General features: G+C 37.9%; 1 protein-coding gene across 6 annotated transcripts in view; it reads left to right on the plus strand.

Moving 5' to 3' along the window:
• TPK1 (thiamin pyrophosphokinase 1) overlaps window positions 1-19,476 on the plus strand; it is a 342,946-nt gene that overhangs the window by 170,991 nt on the left and 152,479 nt on the right. For all 6 annotated transcript variants that reach the window (XM_059073509.2, XM_067041648.1, XM_067041651.1 and 3 more), the window contains one exon: window positions 5,979-6,074. In XM_059073509.2, coding sequence (XP_058929492.1) covers window positions 5,979-6,074 — 96 coding nt within the window. The remainder of the gene's footprint in view (window positions 1-5,978; window positions 6,075-19,476) is intronic.

The raw sequence follows: 19,476 nt of genomic DNA on the forward strand, positions 1-19,476 counted from the left end.
AAAGGAAAGGTTATTTTACAACACCCAGGGCAGTGAAGATTATAGCAGATTAGAATGTCTCTTTATGTTTGGGAATGAATGGAGAATTGCTACAAGGTTAAATTAGGTTTGTTCTCTGATACACTGTCTAGAAAAACAAAGAGAACCATGGATTATAGTAGGCATCTTGTTACTTAGAATGTTTAAGAGTTTAATCATGTGACATTCTTGCTGAAAAAATTGTTACTGGTCAGCTGTCATTTGCTAATTTAAAGAAAACTTTTTAGTTTGAAAAGTAGAAATGTTTTTAGAAGTCTGGTAAATAAAACTGAAGTAGTAATCTACCATAGTATGCTTTATACAATAAAGAGGAAAGTGGGAAATGGTTACTTTGTGATTACATCTCCACAGAGTAAAACGACAATTTTCATACCTGTGTCAAGGAACATAGATCATTTAGATTTCAATCGGTTTTATGTAACTATTCCCTTCTTAGCAAATTTGAGAACAAGTTTGGGCTAATTTTAGATCTCTGTCTTTGATTATTCAGAGTATAAGTCATTTTGCTTTATGGCTGCTGTGCTCTTAATCTGGCAGGCAGTTTCTTATTACAGAGTTCTAGTCAATTCAGTTTAATAAAAGACTATGGAACCTCATTATTAAAAGTGTAATGTATTCAATTTTTTTAAGACTCTTGAGTATATCTCCCTAAATATTTTTAAATGTATGCGAACATACAGGAAGAAAGGCTACTTCAGCAATGGATAGGGGAAAATAAAGTGTGTGGGAGCTAAAATTTTAAGACCTCATAAAGCTCTTATTATCATTGCTTATTTTTAAAAAAAGTATCACTATTCTAATATGATGGGATAATCAATTGTATTTCATCTTTTCAGAGCCAACTTGAAAGGTGGTCTTTGACATCTTCTTGCCTCCTTTTCTTTACCCTTGATTGACACCTGTTTCCCCTTCCAGAAGTGTCCGTTTCTTTCATACTGTCCTTTAGGTCCTTAGTCCTCAGTTGGGTGAACCACTTCCAGTCTCAACCCTGCTTTACACTCCAAAATTATCTTAACTTTCTTTTCCCTTCCTCTCCAATGAAAGTCATCTTTTCCTTAGTGAAATTGATCTGTTTGTGATTAAGAAGGAAGTACGGACAAGTAAGAAATTCATGATGAATTATCTTTCCTACTGTTGCTTATATTTTAAAAGAAGAAATTTTTTTTCACCCTCATACACCAGTAGGAATATTCATATTTACAGCCTGCCTGGAAAGGCAGGAAACTCTGGCAACATCTACCAAGTGTTATAAAAAACCGTTCTTATACTTTTCCCAGTAATTTCATTTTAAGAATTCAATTCTAAGAAAATAACCAGAAATAAGCACTTCTATACAGAGATATTGATCAGAATGATATTTTTAATAGCCAAAAAAAGTGAATTATGTCATGAATATAAATGATACATATAGTGACAATATAATGAGTTGGGAAAGCAGAAAAAAGGGCTGAGAAGGATAGCTAAGCACTCACTGCCCATTTCAGATGTCTGTGGGTGCTCTGAGGGTCCCAAGGCTTGGGCTACAACGGAATCAGCATGGAGTCAGGCAGGGGTCATGTCTGTCTAAAATCTAAAGGGTTTTCAGGTATTTAAAACAGGGGAAAAGCAACTAAATAAAGTTTCAGTATAAATTATAAAGGTGTTTTTCTGCTTAAACCTTCCAAAATACCCAAAGTTTAATTAAGCAGGGTTGAGTACAAAGCATGGTAGGTTATGAGTATGGGCTTCAGGTGACATACTATGTCCTAAATCAGCTGTGTGACTTTGGGCAGGTTATTTAATCTCTCTAAACTTCAGTTTACACATCTTAAAATGTGATAATTACATTAACCTTTTAAGGTTGTCTTAGAGATTCAAGAACATAATTCATATAAAGTGACTCATATCTCATATAACAAGATGTGTCCTCAAATGTTACTTTTTATTATCATTATTGATTTAGTGAGGAAGATAGTTAATTATCAACAGATCACCATTTTAAGATTCTAATTCTAAGATACTTTTGAGGTTATCTGATTTTTCAGAGAATTAAGTTATATGTTGTTAGAAAAATAATCTGTTTGTTGAAAAGCATTTTAGATTTTGTAGCTACAGACATATTGTATTTAATTCTGCTAGGTGAGAAGCTATATGCAAGTCACTCCAAATAAATGTTCAGAATTGGTGTGCATGGTACCTACAAGGAAATAACACTTCTAAACTCTTAACCTTATAAACACAGTCCATAAAATTACAATAGAAGTCTCAGAGCCCCATAAAATTTTTACAGGATAATTTTCACAAGTCCTTTCTTGTCCTGGCTAGATGGATAGGCACTAAATGACTTATCCTAAAATGAATAAGCTAATAGCAAGTTTGGGAATGCTTTCACTGGACTTGCCTCTTGTTTGAAGGAGGCCAAGTCTCTCTCTGGATAGAGTGCATGAAATAACAATTGATATGTTGTTATAATTTTTTTTTTTCCAAAGGATTTGTTTCCTTTCCAATTAAGGAGTTTTAAAGGAGTCAGCATAGGGCTTCCCTGGTGGCGCAGTGGTTGAGAATCCGCCTGCCGGTGCAGGGGACGCGGGTTCGTGCCCCGGTCTGGGAAGATCCCACATGCCGAGCAGCTGGGCCCGTGAGCCATGGCCACTGAGCCTGCGCGTCCAGAGCCTGTGGTCCGCCACGGGAGAGGCCACAGCAGTAAGAGGCCCGCATACCGAAAAAAAAAATAAAAAATAAAAAAAAATAAAGGAGTCAGCATAATATAACCTGATAGGTTTTACGTGTGTTAAATGTAAAAACTCATTAACCTCTTTTAGTTGAATTATTGGCAAACAGTAAAATTAATGGAGAATGACAGTCTAACGGCTTTTGCATTGATCTTTTGATATTAGGTTGATCAATGACACTCATTGTCTTGTAATAATTTCCTACAAGTTGTCAGTGAATTCAAAAATAGTTTTATAAGCCTCCACACAAAGTTCTATGGGGAATATTAGCAATATTTCGCTTACTCTAGTGATCTTTGATGCGAGGTGGCGTGACTGTAGCATCTGCGTCTGTAGAGGTTGTTCGGAAGTGCTGAGGTGAGAATGTGCTTTGTGTTCATCTCTGTGCCCAGTGATTTCTGGGCGTTATACAGGGCATCTCAGCAGCACTGTTAGTTTGCATGCTAGCTCCATTACAGATAAGGAAAAGGGAGTTCGCAGAGATTTTTTTAAAGGCCTGAAACTTTTCTCTCATGTTAAATTCCTCAAACATGTACAGAGTTTGGTGGTTAAAATCACAAAAACTATTTGTGGGCTTGGAATGGGGATTGCTTGTTAAACTACAGCCCACAGGCCAAATCTCGTCCGTTGTCTGCCTTTGTATAGCTGGTTGGAAAAAAATCAAAAGAATAATAATATTTCATAATGTGAAAATTACATGAAATTCACATTTCAGTTTTTTTTCAACACAGCCATTCCTACTCATTTTTTTTGTCTGTAGATGTTTCCATGATACAAAGGGAGAGCTGAGTAGTTGGGAGAGAGGCCCTTCGGCCTGCAAAGCCTAAAAGAATTACTATCTGGCCCTTTACAGAAAAACTTTGCTGATGCCTGGTCTAGAGTGCTAATTTATCTCAGGCTTTTATAAATGACTTTATTCATTATTGAATGCTTACTACTTGCCGTGTCCTTTGTTGGGTTCTTGTATGCAGATGCAATATTGAACAAAGGGACATAGTGGGTACCTTCATGGAGCTTACAGCTTAAAGCTAATATTTTGATTAATATTTTAATAGTCATAAGGTAGATGTAATAATACAATTATTTGGTCATTAATAAAATATTGTAATATTTGTAAGGTAGACTTAATAATTTAAATAATAAAATTATTTGATTAATCTAATAATAAAATTATTTGGTTAATCTGAGTATTTACCATAACCCTTACTTGAAACTTTTTTCTTTTTAAAATATACTACACTGAACATAAACCTTTGCTTTTTAGATGACTTGTGATTTTACTGAGATTAGGATCATATATTATGAGCACATATTTTTGTGTTTGCTATAGCTATAGATGCCGGCACTATTGGAAATTAACTTGAACTGTTACCATTCAGGGCATGTTCTGAAAACTGTTTATTGCTAAATTTTACTAAGTTCCTGATATCAGTTTGTCTCCTTGTCATTTTTCTTTCTATTGAGAAATAATGACTCATTAAAAAATACTGTGAATTATTTATGTAGTACTTTATACTGCTATATTTGTTAAGCCTCAGTGGTACATTTGTATTTCACTTTACCTGATTGGATGTTCACTTTGTTAACGTTAATGTATTTTTTTTTTAACATCTTTATTTGAGTATAACTGTTTTACAATAGTGTGTTAGTTTCTCCTTTACAACAAAGTGAATCAGTTATACATATACATATGTTCCCATATCTCTTCCCTCTTGCATCACCCTCCCTCCTACCCTCCCTATCCCACCCCACTAGGTGGTCACAAAGCACAGAGGTGAACTCCCTGTGCTATGCGGCAGCTTACGTTAATGTATTTTTGAATTTTAGTTTATATAATTGCATCTGAAGCACTAGTATTTGTCACCATTTTAAGAATCTGTATTAATCATACTTTAAAATAAGTGTTACATAGTTTCCTAATGACAGCACGTAGCATAATGCCTGAAAAAATAATGTCATTGTTGCTTTTCTGAGTTAGACTCATAGTCTGATTTATCCACATTAATATTTCAGAGAAGGGTACCATTAGTCCCATGAGGAGAGGAATGGTTTTAATCCATCCATCATTTATCTATCCATCAAACTTCTGTAGACTGCTTGGTATGTGCTGATATTGTCTTAGCAACTGAAATGCAGTGGTCGGTTTCCCTGTACTCAAGGAGCAGTGAGCCTTCTCTTGCCCGAAGATCCTGTGGTCCCAAAGCTATAGGCAAGGATTTGCCAGACAGGAATTTTTGCCTCTGTGTGTGTGTGTGCACGTGCGCCTGCGATTTGTTCCACTTTGGTTAATTTGCTCCGTTAGTTAATTTGGTTAATTTGCTTTCTCTCATCCTTGAAAACTCTTCGAATGGCAACTTTATATACTAGATTATATTTAACTTTCACTTACTCAGCTGTTGGTCAGAGACCTTGCATTGTTTTATTCCTGAATTAAGAAGTCGGAAGCCCCCTCGTGCTCTGGTTTTACATACCTTTGCTTCTGTGCGACATTGGAGAGAAAGGTGTCATTTCAAAAATATCGTTTCTTGCACCACCTCAGTTCACTAGTGCCAACAAGCTGGCACTTTCGTGGCACTATATTTATAAATATTTTTCAGTGTTTTTCACTAGTTACCTGTTGTAGAAAAGGCAAAAAAGAACTTATAAATTCACTTCGTTATGTCCAAAAGGTAATCCAAGAGACATATTTACACAGGCATCTCGCTTCCTGCTTCTTTTTACATGAGGAAAAAAGTGTGTTGTAAAGGAATTTTATAGGACATCTAACTTGATTTTACTTAAAATGTAGTTTACCATTAGTTCATATTAGTTTTCCTGTCGTGTGGGTAAACTTAGGAAGTCTGCTCGAAGAAACACAAAGTTTTTTAGAAATAGTTTAATTTCAGGTAATTTCACTGTGAATTTATTTTATACTTGTACCTGAGTCCTTAAGCTAATCTCGAATGTCATCACAGCAGCGATTTTTAAAGACCATTAATGTAGTATAATCTGTACTTTTTTGGGTAAAATGATTGTCGTAATCAGATCATTACTGTGATTGTCTAACATCATTGCTGAGTTGTCCTGTTATGTGAAATAATAAAGATAATGAGAAGGATTCTAATGATCAAGGTATAATACAGGCATGACAGGATATGTCTGGTACTTTCTCTTCACTTTTATAGCTCTTGATCTTGTTCCTAGGCTGACATCATTACTTATTCCTACCTTTTATCTTATGTAACACAGGGATGTGAAATTATTTCAACTCCTGATCAGAACCATACTGACTTTACCAAGTGCCTTGAAGTGCTCCGAAATAAGATAGAAGAAAAAGACCTACAGGTAAGATAGGCGCCTATTTGGGGGTTAAGAGTCTTATACCAGGGATGTGAAAAAGCCTGTTTTTACTTACCTGAAATCATTATTTGCTTTTGTGCTGCTTATCTGGATTCCCTTGTCAGTGTATGAATAAATCTGCACTTAGTTGTCAAAACATTAACATGTGCACTTGAATCAGAGGTCACAGATTCCAAAACCTTACTGTGACGAGGTCCCAAAATGGGTGAAGGGGACCTTGTATAAAGCAAACAAAACTGGCAGCTCATTCTCAGCCTAGAGGGAGTAGCTGCTTTCTATCTCAGGTTGGTTGTTGCTCTGAAGAGCTGTGTGTGTTTGTGTTTGTGTGTTTATGTATTATGTAGGCAAGACAAACAAATATGGCCTAGATTTGGCCAACATTGCAAACTCTTATATAAACAAATAAAACATTACTGACTTCTTTTTAAATGAGAGAAGAGTCTGCTGCTTTGCAATGTGGACTCTTTAAGGTGTTCAATAGTGATTGTCACCTAGCACCCAAGTGTATAATCACACCCATTAGCTAATGCACAAATTTGTATGTTTTTATATTTTGCCTTTTTTTTTTTGATACTTGTTGAAATGATATGCAAACTTTTTAAAGCCTGTATTCCGTGAAGATCCACGAAATGAAACCTGAAGCAGTGAATGACCATTGACTGTTATTTTCTTGGGAAGGGCAGGAGGGAAAGCTGAGATGCATGATCCAACGTGTCATTTTTAAACTCAGAAGACTAGGAAAACACCTTTGTACGTTAGTTGGTTTTCACAGTACAAGTAACGGGAGACGTGTTTCAGCCTTTCCTCAGTAATCGAACGGGGTAGGGCCGACTTCAGACACAGCGCAGTCAGATCTCATGTCTGCTCCTTGCATTGTCTTGGCTCTGCTGTGTAAGCTTGCTCTTCAGTCTGGTTTCCCTGACCGTCTGCAATGGCTGCTGGTAGCAATTTTTTTTACGCCGTTACATCCAGAGGGATCGAGGGGCAGGGTGGTCACTTCCCACCGTCATTAGACCGAAGTCCAGCAATCTCTCCATTAACCACCACTTGGTTTTGGCGAAGGATGATGAGAATAACCTGACTGTCTTGGACTGGCGCGGGGAGCGGGGGGTCAATCCACATGTCTCCTACAGTCCAACTACATGGCTAATACACGCGTGGCGGGATGGCATAGGCAGTGGAGAGGCACCCCTAATAAAAACTTACTCCTTTGCAGAAGTTATGAAAGATTTATTCTAATGTATATTTATTAAGTTGAGGCAGTAGATCCTTTTCTCCCTTTGAAGGAAAGCCTTGTTAACTATTATAATTGACAAGTAACTCACTCTGCAAACTCAATAAATGTAATTGAATGTGAACATTTCTCCTCTCTGTAGTAGCTTGAGCTGTACCTCATGTGCTACTTCCAGCAGTCAATTGCGGTAATAATATATTTGTTTAAGGAAAACAGAAGACAACCTATTGAGAGTTACCTGCTTATCCCGACATAGCTCATGTTGAATTTCTTAGAAAAAAAATTGTAAATCTTCACAACTGTTTCAATTTTCCTAGTACTTCCACTGAGTGGAAGCTGGGAATGAAATTATGTGAGTGTCATTTGTTGTGTCTAATTGATAGTATCTCTAATACAGTATTCAGTCATTGAATCTCAAAACAAATCATCGTATCTCAGACTCAACAATGCCAAAATCCAGAGAGAGCCTCCAGCTGGGGGAAGAGGATAATCAGGTGTATATAATCTGTGAAACAAGTTGGACAAAGTCTTGGCCGAGCCAGTGGAGGCCTGGAGCGAGAGGACCTATTAGAGGACTCCTGCATCGGGCAGACACGGCCGCACCCTCCTGCTCCCACCGTGCTTAGTCATAGGCTGGAGGCTGCCAGGGATGTGCACGGCCCTGGTGGCAGGCTGTGCTGTGTCATGAAGGGGTTGCCGCTGGGCCAGGATAGCCAGCTGCCCTCCTCTCAGCCCAGTAGCGAGGTCGTTGTGGAGAGAATGGGAGCTGGGCACCTCCGCGGTTGGCATGCTTTGGGTCCAGTGCATTCTCCAGCCTAATCTTGAGTCCCCCTTTCTCCCCAAATATGCCAGATTCCCTCCTCCCCTTTGCCTTAAAGTGTTTTTTGTATATATGTTGCCCCGTCTCTCTAGAATGTTGTGAATATATTTTTATTTTTAAATTTTTTTTGTAGTTTTCCTCGTCTTTGCCAAGGCCATGATGGCAGAGTATTCCTGACGTCCTCAGGAGGTCTTTCCTCCACCATAGCTCTGGGTTAGGCTCTGCGGCTCTACATTTCTATGCCTCCCTCTTTTCTCCTTTACGATACTCTGAACACCTCTAATAATTGTATTAATTGTGTATATCTAATTGTTTGCTTAAGGCCTTTCTTCCCAGCTTGACGGTGTAGCCCATGAAGCTGGGATCGGGTCTGTCTTGTTCACGATCGTAACGGTAGCACTGTGCGTATAAGAGCTGCTCGGGGAACTCACAGGAGAGCAGGAGATGGTGCAGTTAGGGGAGAGGTTTTTTAGAGAAGGCTGAGACATGAGAAACAAATAGAAGAATGGCAAAGGGGAGAAGATGGTGGCCAAGTATGGCAGCCCACAGAGAAGATGGCTATCGCTTCAGTGAACCAACAGCAGATGGTGTGAAGAGCTTTACGACAGAGAACAGTGCGGTTACTCGGTGTTTGAAGAAGCACGGTTAGGTCAGCTGAATTCGTTACTGACAAAACCATCCAAATGAGCTCCTGTTCAGACTGAAAAAGATGGTTATGTTAAATCTGAGGACTATCTGTGAGCTTCCAGCTGACTTTACGTTTACCTGGGAGCACAACATTGTCTTTGGCTTAACATAATAGCAGCAGAAAAGCAAGATTAGACAGGTTGGAAAGGAAAATCATAAAAGATTCCCCTCCACACACTCTCCTACCCTCAAGTGAGATATCATCATGAGGGCTTTTACAGATTTCTTCCTGCAATACACAGAAGCTGTGTCAGAAAATCCTTTATACTTCTCCACCTAATAAATCTTACAAAATTATCATACATTTCTTGTTTTCCACTTACTAAATTATTAATATGAATTTGTATTCAAAGTGTCTAGATTTTGTAGTAAGATCTTATCTTTTTAGCATATACTTTAAAATATTAACAATAGTATAAGTGAATTGAATTCAAGTAGTATTTAGTATGTTAAGGCACCATACTGTGTAACATATTAGAACTTTATAGAATTTGGACTAGGGTCTGTCATTATCCTAAAGGAGTTTACTATCTAGAACATGAGGTTAATTATAAAAGAAAATATATCCCTAAATTACCTTATTTATTATTTATCTGTTTTAAACCTGCTCCTCCTCCTCTCCTGCTTTATTCCTCTGCAAAAAGGTTCTCTGATACATGTGACTTTTTAATGCTTTGCTTTTATGTTGCCACATTGTTTATCTGTGACTGAGTCATGAATAATAAATTTATCAGGATGCCCTCCGATATGACTGAATCTTCAAAGAGCACATATATATTCTGATGCTGTAATACATGTTTGAGGTCTAAACCCTGGAATTCAGTGGAAAACATTAGAAGCTATTGCTCCAAGTTTCAAAAATTGTAAGATGTACATTGTTTAGGATGAAACAGGAAGAAATCTAGATTATAAGGCCCTAAGAATAATGGGTCTCCTAAAATACAGATTAGGGTATTTCCTAGAATTATATGGCAATAGAATCAGTTACTTCAGTTTCTGATGTTTTAAACAGACTTTATATTGGACAAAATTTGGGCAGAAAAGTTTTGTTAACTTCAAATTGTATATTGTATAGATTAAAACTCATACTAGTTTTATTTGCTAAAACCTCAATACATTTTAGCCCATTTATACTGTGTTATTTTTTTGTAAGCAGTTTTTTAATCAAATGATGCAGGATACTGAGTATTATATAAATAAGAGCAAATGTGTAAGTTTTATACACACAAATATTAATGACTACAAATTAAATATCACATAAAGACTGTAGGATTGATCAATTAACCCAAGAGGACAGAGTAGAAAGACCTTGAGTTCACCTCCTCTCAGGGGCACACCAAACTTAACAACTGTTTACAGAACAGCTATCAGAGAAGTAGATTGAAACCTACCAGAAAAGATCTTATACAATAAAGCCATAAAGAAGGAACCATAACAAGATGGGTAGGAGGGGCGGAGTCATGGTATAGTCAAGACTCTTACCCCCAGGTGGGCGACCCACAAATGGGAGAATAATTACAGCTACAGAGGTTCTCCCCAAGGAGCAAGGGGTCTGAGCCCCACATCGGGCTCCTCGTCCCGGGGATCCTGTGCCCAGAAGATGAGCCCCCAGGATTTTTGGCTTCAACGGCCAGCGGGGCTTACTTTCAGGAGACCAAAAGGACCAAGTGGGGAGATAGAGACTCCATTCTTAAAGGCACCCAGCGGGGGAGAAGTAATTTGAAAGGTGTCTGGGTCAGACCTACCTGCTGATCTTGGAGAGTTTTAGACTATTTATATCTACTGATTCTCAGTATTGGACATGATTGGTTTGTAATGGACTAATGACTTTTTTTATGTTCATACTAAATATCTGTTGCTGCTCATCAAATTTAAGACTGTATCTGATTGGACGAATTACTTTATCATTATAATAAGATATCACTAGGGTTGCTGGAAGAACTATGATAGTACTGTGAGAAGTATTTTCCAAGGTACTCTGATGTCTTCAATAAAGTCAGCTCTCATAAGCTGATATCTTTGGCAAGATTCCAATCTCATCTAGAGCAAAACATCATAAATCTGTTGTGTGTGTACACGTGTGTTCTGGAAAGGAATAAGTACTATCTTTCCATTAGAGAAACCCAGCAGGTACCACCTTAATCAAGGAATCATAATTAACATCATCAGTGATAATTATGTTAGTAGTACACTCCCCTCTCTCTAGGTATAGGGTGAGAAGGGCACTTGCAGTGCACTTCCCTAAAACCCGTCATCTCAGTTTAATCTTTGAAAAAAATCAGAGAAACCCAAATTGAAGATCATTCTACAAAACACCTGACCGCTATTTTCAAGGTCATGAAAGACAAGGAAGGACTGAGAAACGGTCACAGAGCAGAGGAGTTGAGAGAGACATGAAAACTAAATGCAGTGAGGTGAAATGTGAATAAAGTCCAGAGTTTCATTAATAGTTGTGCCCCAGTGTCAATCTTCGTTGTGACACATGTGCCATGTTTATATAAGATGTTAACATCACTGGGAACTGGGTGAAGTGTGTACTCCCTGAAGTATCTTCACGACTTTTTACTAAATCTCAAGTTATTTCAAAATAAAACATTCATTTGAAAAAGTATGTTCAGTGTTGCAAATACGCTCTAACAGTGGAATGGTGTCATCTTTCTGTGCCGTGATTTATAGTAATATAGAATAAAAAGCAAGTACTACAATCAGTAACTTTTTGTGGACTCTCTCAAAGAGTTTCAAACTGTAAGACTCTGCTGCATGTTTAGGCAACCATTGTATATGAAAACTATGCCTGCTTGAAAATCTTCACCAGAAATGTGATGGTGTTCAAACTACATGACAGGCCAGATCCTCTCAACTTTCACAGCTTCCCTAGAGATCAAAGTATGGTACCTGCCTTTTACTTTTATCTTGTTTCCCTGGGCTTCAGTTATCATTCTGTGCCATTAACTCGATATCTTATATCTCTAATCCTGAACTCCAAAGCCCTATTTCTAACCACTAACTGAGAGGCCAGGGGAACTTCATTTCAGTGTAAACCAAAATTCATCATCTTTCTCACAAAATCTCATTTTCTCTTTCTTTTCTGTCTCATTCAATGGCACGACCATCCATCCACCTGGCAGGAACCTGAGAGTGACCTTATATTTTACTCTCCCTGTACCATCCCTCAATGGCTGGTCACAGTTGCTTTAATTCTACAGGTGTCTCCTGTGCTCACTTTGTTCTTTCCAACCTTACTGGTACTATCTTAGTTCAGGCCTTTATCATTTCTTACCCAGGTTATCTCACTAGCCTTCTGTTTGCCCCCTTCACTCCATTCCCTTACTGAAATGTATATCCTCTATCTTAAATGGACATCTGCTTTAAATCTTTTCTTTTCTCCCAGTTACTTATTCCATAAATACTTGTTCAATGAATAAATTTATTTCCAGTAACATCAAGGCAGATTCCAAAGGATATCCTGGCAAACCTTAGCTGACATGTATCCTCTGTGAAAGAGTCTTCTTAGTAGCATTTCCTACTAATTCTCCCACGATACGTGCGACATGTGTCCAAATTCCGTACATTGCTTGCTGTCTGTACCGACTGTAGGATGAATATGCTTATTATGAAAAGAATTAGTCTCCAGCACATTGTAATTAGAGGCTAGGCGCTCAGATGCTTGGGTTATGCTGACATTCTTTCAGCTGCATGACTCCAGAAAGCTCTTTAACTCCTTTAAGACTCATCTTTCTCATCTGGAAAGTCAGAATAATAATCTACACGTACCAGCAAGTTATGAGGCAAAGCATTTCCTGTAGTGCCTGCCACATATGAAGTCCTTCATAAAAATATAATAGTAGCAGTGGTGGTATCAATAGTCATATATTTTTGTGCACCTTAGCTCTTGTGATCTCATAACATTTTATATAATTTCCTTTGTGTAATATATTTATATATTTACAGAAAATAAGTACAAATTTTATATAAATAAAATATAAGACTATTTTATAGATATATTTTGTAAAATATATTTATATATTCTATTTAATTTTATAAAATATATTTTATATGTAATATAGTTATATATGATATTTATTTTATAAAGCATATACCTTAATATATTTATTTTATAAAAATTATAAATATAAATAAGGTCTTTTATAAAATACATATAGTGATCTTTTGCTTTTATAATAAATTTCATGGACCAATATGATATTCGAATTAGATAATGTTTTTAGGAATCAGACTAATTAAAGTTTATAGCCCAGTTTCATGGACTCATCATTTCCTTTTTTAAGTGAAAATGATTTTTTTTAATTGAGGTATAATTGACGTACAACATTATATGAGTTTCAGGTGTACAGCATAATGGTTCAATATTTGTATAAATTGTGAAATCATCACCACAATAAGTCTAGTTAACATTCTTGCATTGTTTCTTTTGGACATATTCTAATTTTACAAGGTTTCCTTTAATATCAGACACTTGAATTAAACAGAGGGCTCCTCCCAATGTTGCAGTGTTTCCTAGGGGAGGTCTTCAATGTCCCCCTTTCCCAGGGAAGCAGTGAGAATGGGATCTATATGTTTAGTGACGGGATCCCTCAGCAGGGCGAGTTGCACAGCCCCACTGACCGCTGTGTGCCTTGCGCCTGGCTGGAGAGAGAAGAGGAGAGGTGTGCTCCAGCTTCTCCCGTGCTACGGGCGACCTTGTGCTGAGGGATGTGTTGCCCAAGGAGAGTCAGAAGTTCACTTCAGCGTTCCAGAGGCAGACTTTCTCCCCTTAGGTACACTGTGGAAGCTACTGGGCATCATCTTCCGATCAGCTTAACAAACTGCTACGTAGTATGTGTCTGTTAAGACATTATGCTAGGATTTGGTGACCAAATGCATGGCCTCAAATAGACTCCAGTCTAATAGAGGAAACAGATAAATGAGTAACCAGAGAATAATTCAGACTGTCACAGATGCTGTGACTTGCCTCTTCAGGATAGATTCAACTTCTTAAAAAACAGATTGTTCACATAGGATGCTCCTCTACTTCATCTTTTAATTTTACATTTGAGAAAATAGAATAATAAGATTTTTTTTTTTTTCTAATGAAATTGCACTCACATCTGTGAGGCCTTCCACGACCACCCGATTTAAATAGCACCCCTCGGGCTTCCCTGGTGGCGCAGTGGTTGAGAGTCCGCCCGCCGATGCAGGGGACGCGGGTTCGTGCCCCGGTCCGGGAGGATCCCACGTGCTGCGCGGAGCGGCTGGGCCCGTGAGCCATGGCCGCTGAGCCTGCGCGTCCGGAGCCAGTGCTCCGCAACGGGAGAGGCCACAACAGTGAGAGGCCCGTGTACCGCAAAAAAAAAAAAAAAAATAGCACCCCTCAACCCTCCTCCTGTTTCGTCCCTCAGTTCAGCAGGCCTCTGCCCGTCCCTGCTCAATTTTCCCCATTCCGTTTGTCACCGTCAGACATATTTAGGATATTTGTTTCTGTTACATGTTCACGCACTGGAATGTAAAAATTCACGTGGGCAGGGAATTCTGCATGTTTGTTCTCTGCTGTATCCTGAACATCTAAAACAATACCTGGCAGTCCATAAATATTTATCGAATGAATATATACATATATGGAAGAATCTTTTTTTCTAGCAAGACCTTTTCATCAATTGTTGGTAAACTTTATTCAGTCATCTGCTTTAACTTTAACAAGACTTATTCCACTGCCCTAGCTCTTGTCCCATTGTAATTGAACACTTTTTGGTTTCGGCCAGTACTTGGAGATATCCAATATTATTTGGTCATATCTTTAGTTTTTCTCTTCATTTTATGGGGAAGGGAAGAGGGGATGTGTGTGGTGTGTAATTTAAAATGGTACATATAGTGTCTTCATTTCATTAATTGGTATTTTATAATACTTCTGGGACCTGCTTTTTTTTTTTTACCAGTCTAAGTTACTTGAAAAAATCGAGAGCTAACAAATGAGAATACATAGAGATTGTCTCATAAGCCATTACCATTGTGAACTTGACAAGAATAAATCTTGCCAACTTCCTTGAGCTGATACTGAAAGCAATACCATACAGTTTCAACATCAGCTCTGTAGCTGAGGCATTGTAAGGCTTTTATGACAAGTTTTTCTATCAGTACCTTTGTTCCTTTGCTTATCTACCTAAAAGGAATGTTGTAAGCTTAAATTGGTAATTTTTGTGAAATTCTAGACAGCGTCGTGTCACATACACACACACACACATACATAAATACACATTCAGCTATACATCGGTATGTCTACACAGACCACCTTTTGATTTTTAGTACATGACCAGCATGGCTATCTTTGTCGAGTGACAAAGTAACTGCTTATACATTCCAGTTCTGGAACAAATGAGGTGCAAGCTAAGTATCAGACATGAGGAAGCAAGGAGAAGAAAAATTTCTGTGCATCAAATGAACTAGCAGGCTGCTTCCTAGATCATTTTGGAAAAACCTTCAAAAGAGAAATTCACATCTCTGATTTTCCTTCTTCTTAGAGACCAGCAATCTTTTTTACAGTGCTGTGCAACAAGAGAAAATAGATATTCCCCGTGCTTTGGAGTGACTCAGGAGGTGCTGCTATGGATATAAAAAGCTGACTGTCTCAGAGGCTGTGGCAGCCTAATCCATCGCGGCCAGAGGAGAAACGTGTTTTATAGGCCCCGGGACAAGGGTTAAGTTTATCTGCTTAGCAGGCATCTCGGCTGGATGACTCACTTAACAGACAAAATTTCCTGTTAATGCAGAGAATTACAGATGGGGTTGGTGCGGTGCTCCTTTGCAGGAGAACACTGACCTAATGTGAAAAGGACTATTTTATTTAAAGTTACTGCATTGTGGAGAGGCAGAACCTGCGGATGGAGGGAGGCAGCTATATCTTGAGAACCTTCTGTAATAATAATGCACTTATATTGGAACATCCTGAAATTGCTGAGTCGATTATAAAATTTCTTCTTCTTCTGTGTATCCATTAGCCAAACCTATGTAGTAGTGCCTTCACTCATGATTGTCCACAGTGATAGTATCTATATTTTTAAGAAATGATTTGGTTATAGTTTGTCATGATCGAAGAACTGAAATGATGTTACTGCTTATCACAGGGATGTACACATCATATTGATATATTTTCAGTGGTACTTAATCAGGAGGAGAGATATATACATAGAAACACATTCTTCTTTGTGTTAGGTGATACGCCTGGGTATCTCGGAAAGTTCCGTTTAAATCAGAGAATATGGAATCCTATAGCATTCACTCTCCATCCTTCTCCTCTCTTTGTAGCTGGAAGTAGAAAGTGTCTTTCTATTTCCATGACTGTCTCTTTTCCCTCTATTTCTGCTTAGGATTTCATAGTCAACATGCTGGTCCTTAACAGGTGCCTAGAGTAGAAGTAAGATAATATCAGCTTCTTTTCTGGATCCACTAGGAACCTTACCTTCTCAACACGTATGTGACTGTATGTACTTTGCATATGAACAGCTGTGTCAAAATAGTTTGAAACACATTAGGAAATAGGAGTATCTGAATTCAAAGTTACATTTTAATTCTGTTTCCTCATCCATTTCTACTAGAGATTTTAGATGTCTGTAAAATTGACCCTAAAGATTCTGATTTTCTAAAGCATCCATATAGATAAAGGAAATTATTTCAGAAAAAGGAAATTATCGTCGAACAAATATTTTCTCCCAGATTGCACTCAGTTTACTAGGATGCTTATGGAGATGGAATACATTTAGCAAAATATCAATAGCAAGTAGCATTGCTCCTACCTTAAAGTAAACCTGAGGGATGATCAGGTGATCAGCTATTTTGTATACGTGTATTAGCCGAAGCAAACTTATTACATTGTAAGAAATAAGCTTTACGTAATTAATGTCACTGCAGTAACAGTTTGAACATTCTCATTTGGCATTATAAACGGTCCAGTGCATATTCAGAAGCCACAGTGTTAATGACCAAGTGTGAAATTTGCAATCAAAATGTCTCTATTCTCCCAGAAGTTGGAAAGGGGATAATTAACATGAACTATTTATATGGCACCGGATTGCAAAATCTAAGAATTGCACTACAGTAAGCCTGTTATAAACTGGTCAATAAAAACTGAAGAGAGTTTTATACCACTAAACTTTGGGAAAATAATGCGCCCAAAGTACTACAAATAACCAAATCCAATCCATCCAGACATGGAAACCAAGAGTTCCATTTATCATTTTAGACAAGAATATGCAGCTTAGACTTACTTTATGGCTGAAGCAAAAGCAAGAAAATATTGTTTGGCGAAAACAAATCATGATGATGCAAGATAGGGTAATAGCTATTAAAAAATGATCACAAGTACAGAAGTACTCATATTCTGGGAACAAAGCGTCTCTTACCAAAAGTCAGTCAGTTGGCAGAGGTTTTGAAAATTGTCTGTTTTCAACTTGCTCGGTGGGAATGAAAGAGGGTGAATGAGGGATGAAAGAAAAAGGATGTGGGCTTCAGGTTGTGGTATCTCAAAACCCATTTTTCACAGAATGGGAGGAATGACTGCTTAGTGCTCTTCCAAGTATTCAACTTTAGAAGGGCATTATGTATGTTATAGAAATTTTAGCCAGAGTGAAAAATGCCTGGTGCTTTTTTGAGTAGGATGATCAGAAATGCAGGTGTGAATTTTTTTCATTCATCTACCAAGCAATCATTTAGCTTCGAATGGACGACATTTACACGAACTGTAATATCCTTTCAAACTCTACTTCCAGATAGCTCATGGTTTCTGAACACGATATAGGTCATACTTGGAGTTTTAATTTTGCACTAAATACCAGCTGTGTTGACGATGCCGTGCTAGGTATTTTGGGATTTCTAAACCACAAATAATGCATCTTTCCGTTTCTCAAGACCCCCGATGGTATGAGAGGTTTGGAGACCATAACTACTCCAGTAGATTTATAATATCCATGCTATTTATACAGACCATGATTTTATGTAACTTTTACTTAAATATATTCCTGACTCTTCAAAGAATTTAATTTTCAGCAGAGATAATAGAATAAAAAACCTCCCACAAGTATGTGTTTTATTTATTCAACTCTCCTTGGCACTGACTTAACTGATATAGAGAAATATAAATACATGCAAATTTGCTCTTGCCATCACTTTGTGTATTTACATGGAAGGAAAAATAACACGTTTCCATATATATATATATATATATATATATATATATATATATCTCACATTCTGCTTTATGTTTATATGGAAAAAAGTGTCCCATAGCGAGGGGTCTCATTGATATGGTTTCAGAACCAATAGGCCAGTTAGTCATGGAAATATTAGTACTCAGGACAGATCTGTGAGGAAATACAACACTTATTACAACCAGGCTTGAAATATTTAACTAAAAAATGCAAAGCCTAGGGTACATCAAAAAAGCATTTCATTACGCTGGGAACGAACTCAGTCATTGTCCTATACTCTGTCATGACCAGGGCATCTGAAAGTAAAGTGTTTTCAGGAATTCCAGACAGCAATATGAAAAAGCAAACAAAAACTCACTGTGTGCAGTAAGATTTCTAAGGAGTATAACTGGTCACAGCGGTCATCAGTGCTAGAAAGACTGTTTGGGCTCACATAGGAAGGATCTTTAATTTCTAGGTAAAGAATTTGAATTTTGACTTACTGGTGATGTTAATCTGTTAGAAAATTTTGAATGAAAAGTCATAATATAATTTAGGAAATTAGTGTAATGGTGTGTGCAAGCTGAATTGAAGGATGGAAATTCTAATGATAGTTAAAAAAAAAAAAAGAACCAATTACAGGCTTCTTGAAGGATAACTCTTTTTTAAAAAATATTTATTTATATTTGGTTGCACCAGGTTTTAGTTGCAGCAGGTGGGCTCCTTAGTGCAGCTCCAGGGCTCCTCAGTTGTGGCATGTGAACTCTTCGTTGCAGCATGCATCTGGGATCTAGTTCCCCAACCAGGGATTGAACCTAGGTCCCCTGCGTTGGGATTGCAGAGTCTCATCCACTGCACCACCAGGGAAGTCCCTTGAAGGATAACTCTTTAGTCATCTTTTCCATCGAGAATTTGAGAAATAAATAAGGACCTTAGAAAATAGACTTAAACTGTATGCCTGGTGATGATGGGTCTTGTTTGCCAGAGTTAAAGCATGGAAACGGTTCCCATTCAGCTATCAAATGTCTGTTACCTATTTACCAGCCACTCTGCTACATATCGTATCAATAGGTTGAAAGGTGCAAACTGAATGAGACAGGGCATCTGACTCTTAGAATTCATGGCCTTGAAAGCAGATGCCCTTGTAAAGCAGGATAGGACAGGTGAGAAGCCCCTTGGAAGTGGACCTTCTCCAGTCTGAACTCTCCTTGTGCAGGTGGTAACTCAGCTGCAACTGGAAGATTAGATTAGGAACTAACCAGAATCAGGGGAGTGTTTTGTTCTGAGTATTCAAGGTCAAAGGTAAAACTCTCAGGTGTGGGATGTCAAGGGGTAGGCAATACCGAAAGTCCTAATGACACATGAACACTTGCACGGTTTACATTGTTTCCTTTAACCAGCTAACAGAATGCACTGGGAGGGGCCTACCTTTTGAGGTAGGCCTGTCTCTCCTGGCCTCCTCTGCTGCTG

This window comes from Kogia breviceps, chromosome 9 (genome assembly GCF_026419965.1).
Source record: "Kogia breviceps isolate mKogBre1 chromosome 9, mKogBre1 haplotype 1, whole genome shotgun sequence".
NCBI classification, from domain to species: domain Eukaryota; kingdom Metazoa; phylum Chordata; class Mammalia; order Artiodactyla; family Physeteridae; genus Kogia; species Kogia breviceps.